This window comes from Podarcis filfolensis (assembly GCF_964270895.1).
Source record: "Podarcis filfolensis genome assembly, chromosome: 8".
Taxonomy (NCBI): Eukaryota; Metazoa; Chordata; class Lepidosauria; order Squamata; family Lacertidae; genus Podarcis; species Podarcis filfolensis.
Genome location: NC_139611.1, coordinates 55,458,242 through 55,477,196, shown reverse-complemented (window position 1 = coordinate 55,477,196; position 18,955 = coordinate 55,458,242). Strand labels below are relative to the sequence as shown.

The 18,955-nt window shown below is 48.3% G+C and overlaps 3 protein-coding genes across 5 annotated transcripts; all 3 read right to left on the bottom strand.

Moving 5' to 3' along the window:
• Positions 1-949: 949 nt before the first annotated feature.
• On the bottom strand, positions 950-2,793 carry MYCBP (MYC binding protein). Its single transcript, XM_083625407.1, has 5 exons — positions 2,636-2,793; positions 2,453-2,525; positions 2,148-2,196; positions 1,624-1,753; positions 950-1,038 (listed from the first exon to the last, which is right to left on the bottom strand). The coding sequence occupies exons 1-5, from the start codon at positions 2,648-2,650 to the stop codon at positions 994-996; spliced, it is 312 nt and encodes a 103-aa protein (XP_083481533.1). The 5' UTR covers positions 2,651-2,793; the 3' UTR covers positions 950-993.
• A 271-nt stretch (positions 2,794-3,064) lies between these two features.
• GJA9 (gap junction protein alpha 9) lies at positions 3,065-5,295 on the bottom strand (the record flags this gene model as incomplete). The annotated part of the gene is made up of 2 exons (XM_083625848.1): positions 5,166-5,295; positions 3,065-5,009 (listed from the first exon to the last, which is right to left on the bottom strand). The coding sequence occupies exon 2, from the start codon at positions 4,391-4,393 to the stop codon at positions 3,065-3,067; it is 1,329 nt and encodes a 442-aa protein (XP_083481974.1). The 5' UTR covers positions 4,394-5,009; positions 5,166-5,295.
• A 4,579-nt stretch (positions 5,296-9,874) lies between these two features.
• Positions 9,875-18,168, bottom strand: RHBDL2 (rhomboid like 2). Of its 3 annotated transcripts, none has more exons than XM_083625342.1 (8): positions 18,041-18,168; positions 17,404-17,640; positions 15,730-15,881; positions 14,479-14,591; positions 13,831-13,931; positions 12,523-12,583; positions 11,481-11,542; positions 9,875-10,267 (listed from the first exon to the last, which is right to left on the bottom strand). In XM_083625342.1, exons 2-8 carry the CDS (start codon positions 17,617-17,619, stop codon positions 10,085-10,087), a joined length of 888 nt encoding a protein of 295 aa, XP_083481468.1. In that variant the 5' UTR covers positions 17,620-17,640; positions 18,041-18,168; the 3' UTR covers positions 9,875-10,084. The 3 variants fall into 3 exon arrangements, with proteins under 3 accessions (XP_083481468.1, XP_083481469.1, XP_083481470.1); XM_083625343.1 differs by lacking the exon at positions 18,041-18,168 and adding an exon at positions 17,856-17,962; XM_083625344.1 differs by lacking the exon at positions 18,041-18,168 and having other exon boundaries at positions 9,875-11,387; positions 17,404-17,824.
• Positions 18,169-18,955: the final 787 nt, after the last annotated feature.

The following is an 18,955-nucleotide window of genomic DNA, read 5'->3' as shown; positions in this document are numbered from 1 at the left end:
CGCCCAATGGCGCGTCTTCTTCTTCTTCTAGTCCCACCCCCACCTGGGATCCGCCTTCCGGGCGACTTCCTGGTTTTGTCAAGGGAGCAGAAACAGCAACGGCCTTGCATTCAGTGTTGTCACCTGCGGCGGCAGCAGCAAATTCATCGAACGTTTAGGATGTCCTTGTTTCGGCGTCGCGAACCGCCCTGGAATCGCGCGGAAGCGGCGCGACGGGGGGGGGGGGGAGGTTGGCATCCACCCATTCGAAAGTTCTCCTGAAAAAGTACGCTACGGTCGTGGAAACCAATAAACTGACACCCCCAAGCCCTCCGCTCCTTCCCCCTTTCCACGGACTCACTAAAACAGCATGACCGCATGACCGGGAATTTTCTATGGAGGAATAGCTGAAACTTCCAGCATCCCACCAGCGACTCCTCCATTCTTACTCTCATGGTCTCCTTGCACTGGGCTACAATTACAGTACTACATGTTGATTCTTTCACTGGCCAAAAAGAATTAAGGTTACAATTCTAAGCACTCTTAATTGGGAACTGCAGAAGGATCTTGGGTTGGCTGCAACTGTTCTAAGGGAAGTTAGCTTCCCCCTAGGAATATTAAGTGGCATTCAAGTCCACAGAGGTTGGATGACTATTTGTCATGGTTGTTTGTTGAGATTACTGCATTGCAGGGGGTTGGACTAGATGACCCTCGGGGTCTCTTCCAACCCGACTGTTCTATGACTCGCCACACCAATGTCTGTGCCCTTATTTGTCTTTCATAAAATCTTTCAGCCCTCCAACGAAAAAAATAGAAAAATTGCCCTGCTGTACAATCGATCCATTTTAAACAGTGCTTTTCTATTTAATGTTCTCTATTTTTTCAAGACAAGGTATTGAAAGATAATAGTCACCATGTTTACAAAAGCATATGAAGAAGACTTATTACTGAAAGAGTCAGGAACACTAGATTTGTGTGCTTCAGGGTCTTTTATTCAAGTAATACAAAAGGGTTTTATTCCCCACGCTTCTCTTCTTGAGGTGGTTCATACTGAGCGAGCTGCAAAGAGAAAAACCCTGATTAAGTCTCAGATCATTTTTGTTGTGTCAAAAAAGTATGCTATGGGTTGACACTCTTGTTAGTGTGAATACATTAGCAGTGCATAATATCCCTTTGGTTTGCTTGCCAAACAAGTTACTAAGCTATCTTTATAAAGAAATTGTGATTTTAAAAGTATAGATCTGATTGACTTATGTGTTAGTTGCTAGAACTTCAACAAGACAATAAAGATTACATTGTGAATAAGGGGACAAAGATGTACATTGGGAACAAGGGTGGAAGGAGACCAGCAGCACCTCTTATTTGCCAAGAAGCTGCTGCAGAGGTGGCACTGGGGAGGGCTGCCAAGAAGACAGTAGATCCAGCCTCCAAGGAGCATGGAGCAGCTGTTAATGCTCTCACAGTGATGGTGGTGGCGGCGGCAGCGGCAGCAAACAGTGCATTCCCTGGAGGCTGGATCTGCCCCTGTGGATCCTGCTGCCTGAGGTGGTCACTTCACCTTGCCTCATGGGTGAGGTGGCCCTGGGTCAGCAGCAGGAAACTGCCTGGATGAGCTTTGTACTCCACAAACACTGAACACTTTACCTTTGCTTTTAGTTTCTTATTTTCTTCCAACATGGCTTCATACTTCTCTTTCATCTCTGCCACTTCCAAGCGAAGGGCTTCCACTTCAGGATTTTCTGGAGCAGTAGCTCCTAAGTGATGTTTCATAAAGCTTTTAACCAAAAGTTAAGTTATTTGCTTGCTTGGATGATACCTCACTGTGCAACTAGTGAGCTGCAGGCTGAGCTACTCACCAAATTTTAAACTATGCCAGTTAACTCAGGTGCTGCCATCTGTCGGCACATCTACTTTCGTTTTTAGGATTACAGCCCACCAAAGTCAGGTTTACTCCTGAAAATAGTGAGTCATGCTGAGCTGAAAGGAGCCCTTTAGTGAGCCTCGTAATTGGGGCCACAGCACTTTATCCTATAGGAGAACCAGGGACTCAGGGCTAGCTCAGGGCTGTACTCAGCTACTGTGGGAATCCATTTCCCTAGCTCGGCAGGGCTCCCGTCTCCCCCCATTATTCTCATCCCCATCAAGTAGGCCAGGCAAGTGAAGGATACTCCAAGGCACAGCTGGGTTTCTCCGGTTCTTCGTATAAGGCCACCAGGACTGCGGGAGGAGAAAAGAGAGAGAGGGAGGAAAGGAGAGAGGAGGCTGAGTGGGAACATAGGCAACAGCTGCCTTATACTGAGCTAGACCACTCGTCCGTCTAGCACAGCATAGTCAGCACAGACTGGCAGTGGCAGCTCTCCAGCGTTTCAGGCAAGACGAGCTGGGACCTTCTGCATGCCTGCCAGGCAGGCGCTCTGCCTACTGAGCTCCGTCCCTGCACTCCTCCTCTTCGTCTTCCTCCTGCCCGGCTTACCTTTGGTGAGGCTGTCCATGACGCCGGACTTTTCCAGGTAGCGGCGGAACTGCTCCCTCTTGGAGTCGGCGGGCTGTAAGGGAGCGAATGAGGGAGTCAGGGGTTCGAGGGGCCCCCCGCGCTCCTCCGCCCGCCCCTCCTTCCATCTCTCCCTCCCTCCTTCCCCCTCCGCGGGCTCCCCACCTTGTAATTCGCCATGGGGTCCGCCGCCTGAGCCGGAAGTCAGACTGCGCCTGCGCTTCGCACCCTTTGTAAGCGACGCGGCGTCCGCGCGTCGCCATGGAGACCGGCGCTCCTCTTGCCGACGCCATCATAGACTTAGACGGGTAGACGTACACGCTCCACGTTCACTGTGGCTCCGCGGCACCCTTCTCGCACGTTGTCCTGGAGGCGGCGCCCGCCACGGGAGAAAAAGGGTGTGTGGAGGCAAAGGTCGAAAGCGGCCGAGGAGATCCCCTCTCCCCGCAGAGGCAACAGGGGAGAAGAAAGAGCAAGAGGCCACTCTATTTTTTCCTACCTCTATGGCTGTGCTGCCTCTCCCCGCAGATCCCGCCCTTCCCTGGAGGGGGAAGACAAAGGCCCCAAGGCAGCCCCGCCCTCCAGGAGCAGCGCTCAGACGCGCAGGTCCGTGGGCGCCCGCCTGTGGCTGCCCGCGCCGCCCGAGGCCTCCTTCCGGGGCGGGGGGAGTCCTGGGCCGCCGCTCCTGCCGCTCCTCCTCGCCCTGCCGCCGCCGCCCTTGCAGGGAGCCGAGCCTCCCGACTGGCTCCCCTCGGCGGCGGCGCGAGTCCGGCTATGGCCGGGCTGGCAGCTCCCTTCCTGGGGGCTCTGCTGTCCCCGCTCGCTGCCGGTGCTGGAGGGCGGGGAGCCAGCCGTGCTCGGCGCCGCCGTGGCCGAGGAGACGGCGCTGCCCGAGTCCCCGCCGCTGCAGGAGCCGCGCCGGGCACCGTTGGCGGGCGGCGGCGAGCGGGACGAGGAAGAAGAGCCGGCCGTCGCCTGGGCTGCGGCGGCGCCGGGGCCGCTCTCCTTGGTGCTGCTGCTGCTGCTGCTCCGCGTCGGGCTGCGAGGGCCGATCGGCGGGTGGGCTTCATCGGCGGCGGGGGGTGGGCCCTGGGCGAGGCGGTCGTCCGGGCGGGGTCCCCAGGGCGGGGGGTTTGGCTGCTGGCCCAGCAGGGCGGAGCGCGGGCTGCCCCCGAGGGCCGAGGGCGAAGCGCCGTAGGAGCCCGCCCGGCAGCGCTTGCAGGCCAGGTGGGCGACTTCCAGGCCGTTGAGGGCGAGCGACACGACGGCGATGGCTTGCATGAAGAGCAGGAAGACTGTCTTCTCGGTGGGCCGGGAGACGAAGCAGTCGACAATGTTGGGGCACGGCGGCCGGCGGCACTGGTAGAGCGGCTCCAGCTGGAAGCCGTAGAGCAGGTACTGGCCCATCATGAAGGCCACCTCCAGGGCAGAGCGCATCAGGATGTGGGCCAGGTAGGTGCACATCAGCGAGCCCCTCAAGGGCGCTTTGCTCAGGCGCTTCTGCTCCAGCTGCCGCAGCTCCTTCTCCAGCCTCCGCCGATCTTCCGCCTTCTCTGGGGCTGTCGCCTCCAGCTCAGCCCTCACCTGGGCCTTCTTCTTCTGCCGCTCCTTCTCCAGGGTCCTCAGCCTGTACAAGGCGTGGCCCATGTAGACCAAGGAAGGCGAAGAGACAAAGATCACCTGCAGGACCCAGTACCTGATGAGGGAGATGGGAAAGGCCTGGTCGTAGCAGACATTCCTGCAGCCGGGCTGCTCCGTGTTGCAAATGAAGTCTGCTTGCTCGTCGTCCCACACATCTTCAGCCGCCACTCCAAGGACCAGCATCCGGAAGATGAAGAGGATGGTCAGCCAGATCTTGCCAATTGTGGTAGAGTGGATGTGGACTTCCTCCAAAATCCCGCCCAGGAAATTCCAGTCTCCCATGGTTATGCTGCCATTCTGACCCTAGAAACCAGAGCAGAAGAAGAAATGGAAAATGGTCGTGTTTGGTGGGCACATGTTGAAAACGACAAAGGCAAAGTTGTCCCTTATCAACCAACTCCAGATGAACCTCTTCCGTCTACTCTGAATGCTTGATACTCCAGTCAGCTCTAAATAAATAGTTAGGGTCTATAAAAAGGATAAATACATATACCCATCCATTTTCTTATACCATGCATATTTTTATACACCACTATCATGTCTCTTCTTACTTGCCTTTTCTTTAAAATGAAAAAGGCCCAAATGTTGCAATGATCCCTTTGATAATTTTGGTTGCCTCTTTCCAACTCTATAGAATCTTTTTTGAGATGAGCAACCAGAACTGTACACAGTTTCAAGCGTGTTTGCACCACAGACTTGCATTACAACATGATATGGATAATTTATTTTCAATTCTTTCCTAATGATTCCAAACATGAAATTTATATTTTTCGCTGCTGCTGCACACTGAGTCAACATCTTTTTACCGTAATTGACTACGACTCCAGGGCTTTGTTCCTGGTTAGTCCCTGCCAGTTCAGGGCCCCACAGGCATATGTGCAGTTAGGAATTTTTTGCCCTGGTGTGTATCACTTTACATTTGTTTACATTGAATTTCATTTGCCATTTTACTGCCCATTCACCCAGTTTGGAAAAATTCTTTTGGAGCTTCTTTACATCCATTACTGTTTCTAACCATTCTGAATAATTGGGTATCATCAACAAACTTTGCTACCTCACTGTTCATCTCTAACACCAGGTGATTTAGGAACAAGTTTAAAAACTGTGGTCCCAATACTGATCTTTCGGGATGCTTTCTACATCCCTCCATTGGGAGCCTTAAAATTCCATTTTGAAAAGTAGAATACTTTGAGCCTCCAACTTTCTAACAAAGATTGAAAGATATCTCTACTTGTACAAAAACTACATGAGTCTCTACCAATATCTTCAGTCATTTGCAAGAGGTAGTTGCATATAATGCACTATACATTAATTTGCATCTTGACCACAATTCAGATTTTCAGATTTTGCAAGCTTTGCTCCCTGGAAGAAGCTGGTGGCTTCTTGTATTTTGTTTCGCTATTTTAATAGTTCACATACCTTTTCAGCTGAAAACAAATTCTGAAAGCCCAGTGGATTCTTGCAACTAGTTCACCTTCTGTATATTCCATAGGCATTACAAAACGGTACGGTTTTTTTCTTCTTGGGAAAAAATGGAATGCGAGGACATAAATCAATCAGTCCTTTGCAGCCGCAGTTGCTTTTCAAAATTTCATTAGAAGCAAAATGATAATCAAGCTGTAAAAGCAAAAACCCCAGAATTGAAGAGATCAACCCTTGTGCCTTTGTGCAGTTTATTTTTCTTCTTGGATTTTCTGGTCCATCACAATTGCCATAGGCAAAAGGAAATAATCATCCAGGCTATGTTCAAATAACTGACCTCCCCTCCCAGTTCTGGATAACAGGCTGGCAGGCTGCATCTCTTACCACCTTATTGGTACCAAGGTTGGTGTGAGCCATGGCTCTTCTTTTTATTCCATATCCAGAAACAGGTAGCAAGAAACCCATAATCCACGTTAAGGCCATATATTAGGCCAACCAGCATGTCACAAAATTTTGCGCGATCCTATTGAGCTCTCCGGAACTCTTCATCACATGAGATGGTGAACAAAACAAGAGGCGGGAAACAGCTGGCAGGCACTGAAACCGTGGGGTGGAGCCTGCATTTTGTCACAGGGTGGAAAGTGGGCAGGGGAAAGAGATGTTCGCATGAGGCTCTGCAGAGTTCATGTTGCCTTTGCTGTAGGAAAAAAGTTTCCCTGTGCCCTGCAGCAAAAGCTGTTGAATAATGATGGCTGGAATGGTATAGAGAGAGGAAGATATTCTGGCAGGACCAAATGTGGGCCAAGGAGACCAGTTTCAAATGTTATCTTCTCCAAATAACAAGGTGGGGGTGCATCTTGGACTCATCAAGGTTTTTTGAATCTTTAAATAGTTGGTGTTTAACTGCTTTTACTGATAATTTCATAGTTTTGTTGTAAACTGCTTTCAGGTTTGGTTTTTTGTTGTTTTTTGCAATCAAACAGTATATAAATTTTATGAATTAAGTAAGTAGTGTGAGCACCTTCAATTGAGCCCAAAAATGAACTGGCAGCCCTTTTGGACCAGTTGAAGTTTCCTAGTTGTCTTCAAGGGCAGCCATACATTACAGTAATCCAATCTGGAGGTAACCAGAGCATGGAGTATTGTGGCGAAGTCGTCTCTGTCCGAAAGGAGCCATAGCTGGCGAACCAGCTGTAGATGGGAACCAGCACTCCTAGCCATCAAGGCAGTCTGCACTTCGAGGGACAATGTAGAATAATAATGTTTCTATAGTGCTTTAAAGTGTCTAAAAAACTCCACATGCTTCAAATCCTTCCAGTTCTCAGAAGATCTGAGCATTGGGGGGTGGAGAAAACTTTGTTCCAGGCCCAAAAGGCACTACATACTGCTGTAAGCCTGCAGCTGTGTTACCCTGAGCCCCTGGAAAGGAAGGGAAATTATGCTGTCTCTGTTTCTTTCCAGGCAGGTTCCCACAAAGTTACCTGGGAATAAAATGCAGTCTCAAACACACATACACCCATGCCCTGCCTGCAACCTCTGGGAACAGTTTGTGTTTGCTGCATCACAGCAGGCACAGCAAGGAGTAGCCTGCAAAGGCAGATCAGCTGCTGGCTGATTTGTCCTTGGCTGCCTCCATCAGGTACCCCACTCACCTTCCACAGAAGAAAGGCCCATCACCTGAAAGGAACAACAAACCCCATTTGTTTTAATTGGGAGTGATTATTGATTAATAGGGTAATTAATTGAAGTACCAATTGCAGTTGTGAAATTGATGTTCAATTCACAGCAGAAAACTCTGGGACCAAAGGAGTGGGTGTTTTTTATGTTGGGTCTCAGGTGGGCTAGCCTGCCTGGTTCTTATGCAAGGTTTGCCTTCAGTGAAATGGGTTCTTGCCAGTAGTTTACTTTGTTTAGAGCAGGCATCGGCCCTCCAGCTGTTTTGGGACTACAATTCCCATCATCCCTGACCACTGGTCCTGTTAGCTAGGGGTGATGGGAGTTGTAGCCCCAAAACAGCTGGAGGCTGAGTTTGGGGATGCCTGGTTTAGAGCATGCCAGTAGAGTTAAGGGCCTAGTCCCATGAGATGTCCTGGTGACAGAAAATCCAGTTGACACCCTGGCAGCCTCCTCAGAGGGTAGGCTCCTATACTGTACAGGCTAGGCTAGCTTGGCAGACTTATCCCACCATTTACTGCTTGTTTCTTCACATGGCAGATAACTAAGGCAGTGTCTTTTCTTTCACCCTCTGGAGTCCTCTCCTTGGAGCCTGTGCATTCTTTTCTTTGAAACAGGAGGCAAGCAATATGCATCTACGCAGCTTCTAAATGGGCAGGGCCCAAAGTGCAAGCAAGAAGGCTGTTGCTTTCTGGAAGAGAACAATAACTAAACACATTGCCAATATTTAAATCAGTTTGCTAGCTTGCTTCTTTTCACTGGTATTGAACAGTCCTGGGCGATCAGAATTAGACAGGCACACACACAATAATGGCATACAAAAATAATTAGCTGGTTTCCAATTACTAGCAAGCCATGAGCACCTGTAATTCCTCCCGCCTTATTTATTTGCACAATTTAAGGAACATATTGCAGAGGACAAGCAAACAACCAGATGGAGAGAGCTCCCAGCAGTGGATCAATATCATGTTCTGGCACTGAGTAGCAATCAATCGGTCACGTCCGATTTCATAGTTAAATGAAACGAGGCCCCAGCGCAGTCAAATCCTCTGTGCCAGCCTCTCCTTCACCACAGGCCTTTCAGCAGCTGATTTCTCCCGTTTTTTAAATGCAACTGAAGTTGGTCCATTGAAGGACTCTCTTCCCCCACCCTATTGCTTGAAATACCTACTTCTATTATGTTTGCTGAATAATTCTACTGGATCTGGCCTCTCCTTGTCATTCCAGAAAACAGATGTTCCCTGTTTTAGTATCTGTGTTTGCAGAGAGTCAGGAACCACTTTTTGAGGTACAGTGAGGGACATTTATAGCTCGGGGGTATGCAGAGGGCCCAGGTTCAATCCCCAATACCTCCAGCCTGAGATTAACCTTATTGGCCAAGAACAGCTCAGGAGACAGAGCTGAATGCATTTTAAAAAGAATCTCAGGGTAGTTGCTGCACAAAAATGGCTGGCTGGGGTAAAGGGGTTACTCCCCAAGTCCTCGAGTGCCTTCTGAATAGCCCCACAGGAACCCTGTTTGCTTAGAGCCTGCTGCCCTTTCCCTCCTGTCTCTATAAAAGGAAATGAGTCATTTATCCTTGCTCTGGCCAGGACCCCCGACAGACAACTTGTAATTATCATATCCATTCCCCACATGAAAAAACAGTGCCACAACCGCTGAGGCTATTCCTGCAAGCAACCAATCTTCCAGAGTGCATTTTGTAACACACCCAGTTTTCTTCCCAAATATGCACCAACTTATGCAGAAGGAGTTAGCAAAATATTCCAAAGTTTACCATTTTGTGCCTGCAATTCACAAAGAAAGCCTGGTTAAAAGAGCCTAGCTTATTCATTAGTTGCAAGATCCAACGGCAAAAAAGCTTTTCTTACCTAAAGTTGGCTTAACTTGCAGTGTTTTTATATTAAACTGGCTGTCTAAACACTGCAACGGACACACAGTGTAAAAGCCAGTGGATTAATCTTGACATTGGTTCAGTTAACTCAAGACCCCAGCTACTTGTCACCTCTAATCTCCTGCTACTTAGGGGGACAACAACTGAACCAGAACGAAGAACAGGACACCTCTCCTGTTGCTGGGAAGTTTTGGCAAGTTATTAGAATAATTTGAAGGCTGGGACTTTCCTCATTCAACATCAGAGATTCTGTAACATTAACAGTTGTGAAGAAGGGGAATTTTGTTGTTCTCTAGTGCTGTTCTCTAGTGGGAACCTTAATGTGGCAACAAAGCCACTATAACAACAGTGCAACCCCACCCCCAACCCAACAGAGTTGTTTCAGGAGGATACTGCGGTCAATGGTATAGAAAACCACTGAAAGGCTGGGAAGAATCCACAGGGAAAAACTCACCTACCCCTCTCTCAAAAACCAATGAGAGCAACAGGAGCTGTTGCAGGCCTAAAGCCAAACTGAAATGGGTCTAAGAAATCTGCTTCATCCCCACCCCACTGCCTTCCCTCAAAAATTTTATTTCTCTTGTATCTGTAGTCAGAACATGGCAGACCATCTGGACAGAATCAGGCAAAACTGATCTCTTTGATCTCAAAGAGGAAAGACATGATCACATGCAGGAGCACATGTGCAGAGATCAACAAGCTCATATATGAATGAAATATCATCATATTGTGCATATGCTATGGCACAGCAAAATAATTCCAAACATAAGATGTAATGAAAATGCTTGCAGTTTAATATTAAAATACAAAAAAATATATATTTTCAGAGCACTGAAGTGCAACATTTGACTTTGGCAAGATAGTGATTAAAAAAAACAAAAACCAATGAAAACCACTGTTGCAATGAAATATCACCCACAGAAAAGAAAATCACTTCATATTGTCTTTTAAAGCTTTGCATAGTCATTGTCAGGTGACGTGTTCTATTGGTTTGCTGGTGAAAAAAACACATTGAACAATACAGCAAACACTACAAATGCCAAGTAAGCAACTATGCAGACCCAGAATCGAGGATCTTTAATGAAATTCTTATCAAAACAGCTGAATATGACATAGCCTATTGACATCCCAGCAAGGCCTCCGGCAATGTGGGCCACAAAGGAAACCTTAAGAGGAAAAACAAACACAGAGAGACACTTAGCAAGTGTTCCACTTTAGGATGGAGGTTCAAGCAGCGGTCATGACACAGAGGCTGTGAGTATAGCGCAAGGGAAAGTCAGAGCAGAATTGGCAGCAAGTGTCCAGAAGGACTTCAGTGCAGTCTGTACTGTGGAAGGCGGGGGCTGCAAGCAGGAACAATGGCTCCAAGTCAAGGACTTTGCAAGAAGAGCTTCCAAGAGCTCTAACAACTCTGCCAATGTGCAGCAGCCAGGAAAAACAAGGGGTTAACCCAGCACGTTATCCAGTGTAATAGGGCTCCCACCTTCTCTTCCCCCTTCCCCAAATCCATTCTGGAGGATTGGGAGAAACCGCAAGACATCATGGGGGAACCGTTCCACCTGGCAAGGAGAAATGCTTGCACTGATGCAACAGGGGGATATTGAATTCCTCCCAGGGAATCCACAAAAATGGGGAACCGGCTGGAGACTGCAAGGGTGGGGCAGGAGGACCCCACAACAAATGCTAGAGGGAGGCACCCACCTCAGTGTGAGCCACACATGCCCCGCACCCACCCCCTAGTGGAAACTGCTTTTGTCTTGGTTGCTGCTGGAAGCCATGTCTCCCTTCCTAGGCAGCTTGACTGACTCCAGCTACAGAAACCCCCCCACGCCAGTTGGGGACCCCCTTTCTGCTCTGCATGGACCAAGAGATCATGCTGATTTCCTTCCAACGCATTGCTAGGCTGACTCAAGACCAATCGTCCCTTCCCACAGAATATGCAGGTGAGAGCATTCCCACAGAGCATTCGGCCCTATCTTCATATAGGAACCGTTCCTGGACTCTCTTTCCACATGCAGCCACTTCTCTTCAGGCTTCCTCACCCACCCACTTTCCCCTGCAACCTGCAGCATGCAAAGTGCCCCTCAGCTTCCTTCCAATGTTATTTGAAGCTCCAAGGCAGCCACTGAGCTGGACCCGCAGAACAGGCCTTTCTTCATTCTAGCCCTGCGTAAGGTGCCAGAGAGGAAAAAGAGAGAGCAAGAAGGCCGCAGGTAAATCATACAGTCCCAAAGGCCAACAGCAGGAAGAGCGGAAGGATTCAGCCCTTGAAGGAAGGAGGAGCATCTGGTGAAGGGAAATAAGAGAATGCCAAGTTAGTTTCCCAAAGCAGAAAGCTGAGAGAGCCCGATGAAATTCTGCTGCAGGAAACGCGCTTACCTGAGGCGCAGAATTATCGGGAATAAATCTTCTGTACAAAGCAAATCCCACATCAGTTCCAACTAGGAAAACAAGACAAGTGGTCAGAAGGAAACTGGGCAAGGCCTCAAACACTTCTGAGCAGCCTCCCTGCCTGGGAACCACTGACAGGACAGTGGAGCACAAGGGCCACATTGACTCACTGGGTCAAGTCCTTAACGGCCAAAATGTAGAAGTGGGCATCACCATTTTAAAATATATATATATATAAAAAGACATATTTTGGGAGTCTGGGAAGGTCACAACAACCTTTTGGCCTCACAGAATCACAGCAGGGACCCCCTAGGAATGGTAAGTAAATGAGTAATTTTTTTAAAAAAACAAATTTGTGGGCATAAAAAAACCCAAACTTTTGGCATCACCTACAGAAGCAGACATTGAAAGTAAATCTAAAACTAAATTTATAAAGAAGTAAAAAGGGACACATTTGGGAGGCCACAAAAATACTTTGCTGTCATGATCACAGCAAGGGTGGGGGGATGGATGGGAGAAGACGGGGGGGGGGGGAAATAAATTTGTGATCATGGCATCACAAGTGAGGAAGCACATAAGAGCAATCTTTTTATATATAAATGACAAATTTGGGAAGTTGGTAGTGGCAGTGCAGACCATTGTAGATATAAGAAGAGCCTAAATTGTACAGCTCAGCCATAATTGCTACGCCTTTAAATGATTTTTACAACCAAGTTAAGCAAGGGTCACCTTCTTTGAAAAGAAAACAGTCCACCAGACTTTGTTCTGCTTCCAAACTGTGGATGATAACGTTGAATTATTACTATTATTTTATGACTGTATTAAATTGTTTTCTGTTAGACACTCTGCTTTTTCGGGATAAAAGGCATGATATTAAACAAATAAGGAGCTATGTAAATAAACTGCCACATAAAAGAAGAACTGTAGGTATGCCCAAGTGAGCATGGGGCAGAAAAAGGAGGCTGGCTTAGTAAATGGGCTTACAGATTTACAGAGAGATTAGATCAGAATGGGAGACATTAAAAAATACCTATGCTGAGTATGAAGAGTAATCTGACAACTCCAAACAGCGGAATCATTTCTCGGAAATTCTGTAAAGAACAAAAACATTAAGAAACTTTTGAACAACCCCATACCTCTTAAGGGTGCTGTTGGATGGCCATCTGTCATTGCAGCTTTAGCTGAGATTCCTACATTGCAGGGGGTTGGACTAGATGACCCTTGGGTCCCTTCCAACTCTATGATTCTATGATTCAGATGTTACCTCACCACCACCACCAAAACACATACTTTATAAAGGGGAGAGAAGGTATGGGACTCCTTTATCTTTGAAACATTTGGGTGAGTCTGAGAGATGGGTTCTGGAGGTATCTTGCATTTTCATACAATCATATTATTGGAAGGGACTTTGAAGGTGATTTAGTCCAGTCTTCTGCTCAGGGCAGAGTCTGCAATGGAGGGTCTGCAACTACAAATGGCCCATCACCTCCTGGGACAGCCTCTTCATCAGTTGACAACCTGTTGCCATTCAGGCATTTTTCCTGATTGCTCTCCTGCAATCTTTATCCCCCAAAGTTCTAGTCTCGTCCTCATGGAGCAAAAGAGAATGAGAGTCTGCTCCACCTTCTACTTGATGGACCTTCAAATTTTTTGAGAGCTGCGCTCCTTAATCTTCCCTTTTCCAGGCTAAACATGTCCAGCTCTGTCAGGGAACAACAAAAAGCTCAGAGGTGGAAAGGCAGCCGGATTACAGAGAGCCCCCAAAGATCGTGGGAAGCAGCACTTCCTCAGCGGAGGAGGGAAGTCCCGCCTCTAGTGGCTTGGAGGATGCAAGAAAGAGCCAGGACACTGTGCCTGAGCAAAGCGGGGAGGAGGGAGGTCTCTCTTTACCCAAGCCTTCCTAGTGCAGTAGGTTTTCCCGCAGAGAGGGGAGGCATCAGCTGGGGGGTCAAGAAACTACTCTGCTGGGGAAAGTTTAAGGACCGCCCACTCTCAGATTCTGCTAGTGACTGAGGAAGACATGGAGTTTAGGCGTTCTGCACTGTAAATGCTTTGCACCAATAATAAAGCCCTTGAAAAGACCAGTGAGGGATCTTGCCTCTGCGCTCTCGAGCAACCACCCGATAGGCATAACAAGCTCTTTCAACTGTTCCTCACAGGGCTTTGGTTTGTGGAACTAAGTGCCTAAAAGAATTGTTTCCCCATAGAGCAAAGAGAGTTAGGATTAGGCTTCGCACCCACAACAATACAGGTATGGCGTACCTTTGAGTAGTTTATCTTTACTGATACCAACCCCAATTGCAAACAACTTCACCTGAATCCTGAGCAACCTCCTTACCACTAGAATATTCATGAAGTATCCTCCTATGAGAGCATAGACTCCTCCTGATGCTCCGACCAGGCCCTGGAGAGGATCACAGACTGAGCTTGCCAAGGAACCTGCAGCAGTGGTGGGGAAAAGAGGATTGTGGCAGGTTAATTACTGTATTGGCCCAAATATAAACCACACCTTTAAAATTTAGGGGGGGGGGAGAGAAAAAGACAATACCCGAATATAAGCTGCTCCCTTAAAATTGGGCTATAGGCTGAAAATTGCTGCGGTTTGTAGAATTGTAACTTCAGCCAATTTAAGCCTTTGATCTTGCAAGCCCTCAAAAGTTACCGTACAATCGCTAAAATGTCAAATCGCTATTCAATTGCTACAATTCCGCAGGCATTCACACCTGTAAATGGCAAATGAACAGTCTCAAGCTCGCAAATTGGCAAGAAAACATTTTTTTGTTCCATTTTACCGTATGTCTGTTTCAGCAGCGCTATTGTAAAAGCCAATTTTTATAAGGTCGCAAATTTAAGCCGCACTTTAACTTTTCACTGTCGGAATTTGGGGGAAAAGTGAGGCTTATATTCAGACCAATACGGTAAAGCTTCCCATAGAAAGAGGCATGACTGTGCTGCCTGTTTTCCAGTCTCTTCTCTTCCCACTCACCTGCAAGCACTCCTGCAATATAGACCAACCCAACTCTGTGTCCTTTGTGAACCAGTTCTAGGGGGATCCCCAAGAGAAGCTGCAGGAAGAGGTTTCCTAAGATATGTTCAATGCTGCAAAGGAAAAAAGCACAGGGAGAAGATGAATCAGCACTTATGTCTATCTTGATTAAGACAAAAACAAAATCTACAAGTGCTGGAGGCTAAGTAACTACAGGTGCTGACACACATACTACTCTCTTAGCCCTGGGCCATAAGGCAGTTTAGATGCAGATGAAACTGAGACAAGGTCTCCAGCAAAGGAAAGACTTTGAGGACCCTGCTGCCCTTCTTTGTGGGGCACTCAACAAGTCACCCACTCAGTCACTTGTGCCAGAGGGCCAACATGGCTGTGATTAAATGGGTGCTGCTCTAAAGGCAACATAATCACAACATAGAAGGTGCACTGCTGTCTTGAGGCTTAGCCAGAGAATCACCGTTTTAGGAGAAGGGGGTGACCACCAAAGAATAATCCATAACTCATCCCAGCTTCATTGAGGGGGAGACACTCATATAGCTTAACAGGTCTGGGATGATTCAGGTAGGTAGCCATGTTGGTCTGACGCAGTCAAAATAAAAAAATAAAATAAAAAAATTGTCCAGTAGCACCTTAGAGACTATCTAAGTTTGTTCTGGGTATAAGCTTTTGTGTGCATGCACACTTCTTCAGATACACCTCTTCAGAAGTGTGCATGCACACAAAAGCTTATACAGTGGTACCTCGGGTTAAGAACTTAATTCGTTCCAGAGGTCCGTTCTTAACCTGAAACTGTTCTTAACCTGAAGCACCACTTTAGCTAATGGGGCCTTCCACTGCCGCCGCACCGCCGGAGCACAATTTCTGTTCTCATCCTGAAGCAAAGTTCTTAACTCGAGGTAATATTTCTGGGTTAGCGGAGTCTGTAACCTGAAGCATCTGTAACCTGAACCGTCTGTAACCCGAGGTACCACTGTACCCAGAACAAACTTAGATGGTCTCTAAGGCGCTACTGGATAATTTTTATTTTTTTTATTTATTAGGTCTGGGATGCACATTCCAAACCAAACTCTTTGAGATGGGAATCATTTCTTAACTCCAGGAGGTTAAAAGCCTGTTAGATTCCGTTGCGCTTTCCAAAGTTAACCCAGGCATTGATCCCATAGACCAGGATTTTTGTTTTATTTTAAACAGGCCAAGTCTTCTTCCCATCAATCAATGCAATGGGTGGCTTACCCAGCATGCACCAGCATGTAAGACAAGAATCTCCAGGCTTCCTTCCTTTTGTCAGGCCTGTAAATGAAAGGACTGTTCTGGTTGCTTTCCCAGTCTAGGGTGAGCCACTGACTCTGGGGCTTCGAAACCGCGTAATAAATGAACACGGCCACCTAGAAAGAAACACAGAGAGAGTTGCAGTCGGACTCAGACTGGCTCAGGGAAACAACGAAAGGGCAGAGCAGCCATTGCTGCCACCTATCTCTCGTCCATATCTCAGAGTCGCCAGAACCTGGTACATCTGAAAGTTTAGGAGCCCAGGAAGTCTGCACCGAGGGCAAAGGGCTAAAGGAGTCTTCCTTTATTTATTTTGCCTCTTTAATTATTTTAATTGATTTGTTACAAAAAGAAAAGTGCAAACCTAACAAAAAGAAAGAAAACAAAGAATAAAAAAATGTAACCCATGAAGCACTGCAGCCTGTAAGGACAAAAGTCCGATCATCCAGCTCAGCTCCAAAGGGATAATGAAGTGTTAACTCATGCAAATGTTCCCTTTGCAAATATTAAATGTTTATAAAAATAAAAGTATTCTTCACCTGTGAGTTGCATTATTATTTGGAATAAATGTTCTATGTTTCTTAACGGAGCCAGACGTTTGCATAGACTAGTGGCACTGTGTGACCACATGTCTCAATATTTGTTTTCCTTTATGGCAGGCTCAGCAGCAGCGCACTTGCTGCACATGCAGAGGGAACCTGGTTCAATCCCCAGAGAGGGCTGGGGAAAAACTCCCCGTCTGAACCCCTGGAGAGCCACTGCTGCCAGTCAGTGCAGGTACTGCTGAGCTAGATGGGACTATCATTACTTGGTATAAGGCAACTGCTGCCAGTGTTCTCCTATGAAATCTCTGAGTATGTGTTTCAAAGGAGCCTTGCTAAGCAGCCTTAGACAATATAACTTTTCTATACACACACAATACTTTCTGTGGACCAGAGGAACCCTGGCAGTCATGATTTCCGAGCTCTTTTCTGAAGCAGACTGGAAAGAACCCTGCAATCCCTCAGCAGCTGTAGCTTTTCGGATGGGTATGTGTCTTTTCAGACCCTCATTGGACCATTTCTAGTTTAAATACGGTCACACAATTCATCCGAAGTCATGTAAACTGAGATCAGCAAAGCAAAATGCTTACTCCCAGTAGCATTTCTATTGTCAATTAACTGACACTTAACTTGAAATGAACTTTATATGCTCATAAAAGAGCATGTAAATATGCACATAGGAAGAAAGTAAGAATCCCTGCACACAGAAAGGTAGCAGTCATTTTTATTGAGGAGGATGGACTGCTTTTCCTTGACACACTAGCTTTCCCTGCGCAAGGTTCCTGACAAGGCAGAGAATTCATTTCAGCCATCCCACCCTTGCATTCTGAAATCATATAATCCCATGAAGGCTGCACCGTGGCATGGGCTTTGTTGTAAATTGACAGCTAGGTGGAGCCCCAAGTAACTGAACAGGAACACTTTACTCATGAAGGCAAATGAGACCACAGATTCAAACTGTCACACGCACAGGGAAGAGGGCATCCTGGACTATTACACTGTCTGTCATCCTAAATTGTGAAAACTATGTTGGGATCTTAGGCGGGGGTAGCGTAGCAAGGAAGAGTTTTGAACATTTCCTGGGAGAGCTCCCTACCTCAGCCACGCTGATGCCCAGGATGAAGATGGGTGGCGGGATGCAGTTGGCTCTCTCCAGATAGGTGGCCCGGGAATCCTCCGGGAGCATCCACTTGGACACCGTGTTGTGGAGGCTGTCGCAGCTCAGGCAGGCCGCACGGTTCCGACCTTCCTCCTCGCCTTCCTGGGACCGGGCTGCCCGCTCCTCCTCGGCGCTCAGCCTCTCCAGCTCCATCGCGCCCGCCGCAGCCTGCTCCTGCCGAACAAGGAAGAAGAGGAGGCGGGTATCGTCAGGGAAGCCCCGGCTCTCCGCCAGCAGCCTCGCCCTACGCAGCCCAACCCCAAGCCCGCCCCGTCCAAATCACGGATCGGCACTGGGCTCGCAGGGCGCGCCGTGGCCAGAGCGCACGGGGCTGCGCGCCGCCAGGCTGCGGGAACGGCGAGCGCAGGGACCCCGTCGGAAGCAGTCACCTCTGCCTCTGGCAGAAGCCCGGGGCGTGGCTGTCTGATCGCCCACCGCCGCTGCCGTCGCGAAGGAAGGGCGCGCGGCTGGCAGGATCCCCCAGAGGGCGCTCCGAAGCTTGACAGAAGGTGTCTCCGGAGGAGGCGGGCAGGGCAGCAGTCCACCACCACCGGCAGCCCCGACGAGCGCCCACCTGGAGTCGGGCGCGGCGCGGAAGCAGCACGAAGGGGCGGGCCGCGAAGGCGGAGAGGAAGCAGCCGCGCTCGCTCGCCCTCGAAGCCGAGGAGTCGCGATCGGGGCCAGGCGGGGCGAAGGCAGGCAGGCGAAGCGGGCTCCGCCCTCGGGGGTTCCAGCCAGGCAGAAAGGGAGCGTCTGCGAGTCCCTCCCTAGGGAAGTTAGACGGGTTTCCTCCTTACAGTCCTTCCGCCCGCAGGTGAAGACAAGCTTTGGGGAACTGACTGGTGGTGGTGCCGCCCTGCTTTTTTTGTGGTGATTGGGCTTGTCCCCGCCCCCCCCGCCCGTTTTAAACACTTCTTGCTTTATCTGTAAGCTGCTTCGAGTCACTGCTAGGGGGGGAAAGTGGGGCATAAATAAATAAATATTACTATAGCACACTGGGGTGGGAGTCGTGAATCATGCCGCAAGGCAAGGACCCTCTGGGTATTTAGATAGAAGGAATGATTAACGGCAACAGCAGCAGCAACAAAAGTGCGTATCTGTGCCTTTAAGTTATCAACATGTGGAATTGCCACTGATCTTTATGGACCTATGGATTTTTAAGGTAGGTTCCCTCCAAAGTGACTCAAATCACAGATCACATCCTTACAATGAATTGCACCTCAGAAGCCATGGATCCTGCAATGTGTCACGTGTCATGGACGTTTATAAATTTTATACAGGATACTCCTGGAAGTCATCATGTGCACAAACTGAGCAATAAAACCCTTTACATGGTGCTGCCATAGTGCAGAAATGTGAATCCAGGTCATGGATCCTCTGGAATTTTTATAGGGAAATCCTACAAAACAACTGTCCACTCCTTAACACACCCAGATCAGAATATTGCAGCACAAAACCCCAGCACAGATTTAGGGATTCACTGCCCTAA

Bases quoted from the DNA above. Each gene is read 5' to 3' on its own strand.
- MYCBP (XM_083625407.1), bottom strand. The intron at 1,754-2,147 runs GTATCCTTCACT...TTTGGTTAAAAG, and splicing joins AAACCCAGCTGTGCCTTGGA to CTTTATGAAACATCACTTAG. The intron at 1,039-1,623 runs GTAAAGTGTTCA...TTCTCTTTGCAG, and splicing joins ATAAGAAACTAAAAGCAAAG to CTCGCTCAGTATGAACCACC.
- RHBDL2 (XM_083625342.1), bottom strand. From the start codon at position 17,619: ATGGAGCTGGAGAGGCTGAGCGCCGAGGAGGAGCGGGCAGCCCGGTCC. The intron at 14,592-15,729 runs GTAAGCCACCCA...TTTCCTTTGCAG, and splicing joins TACATGCTGGTGCATGCTGG to CATTGAACATATCTTAGGAA. The intron at 11,543-12,522 runs GTATTTTTTAAT...TTGTTTTCCTAG, and splicing joins ACTCTTCATACTCAGCATAG to TTGGAACTGATGTGGGATTT.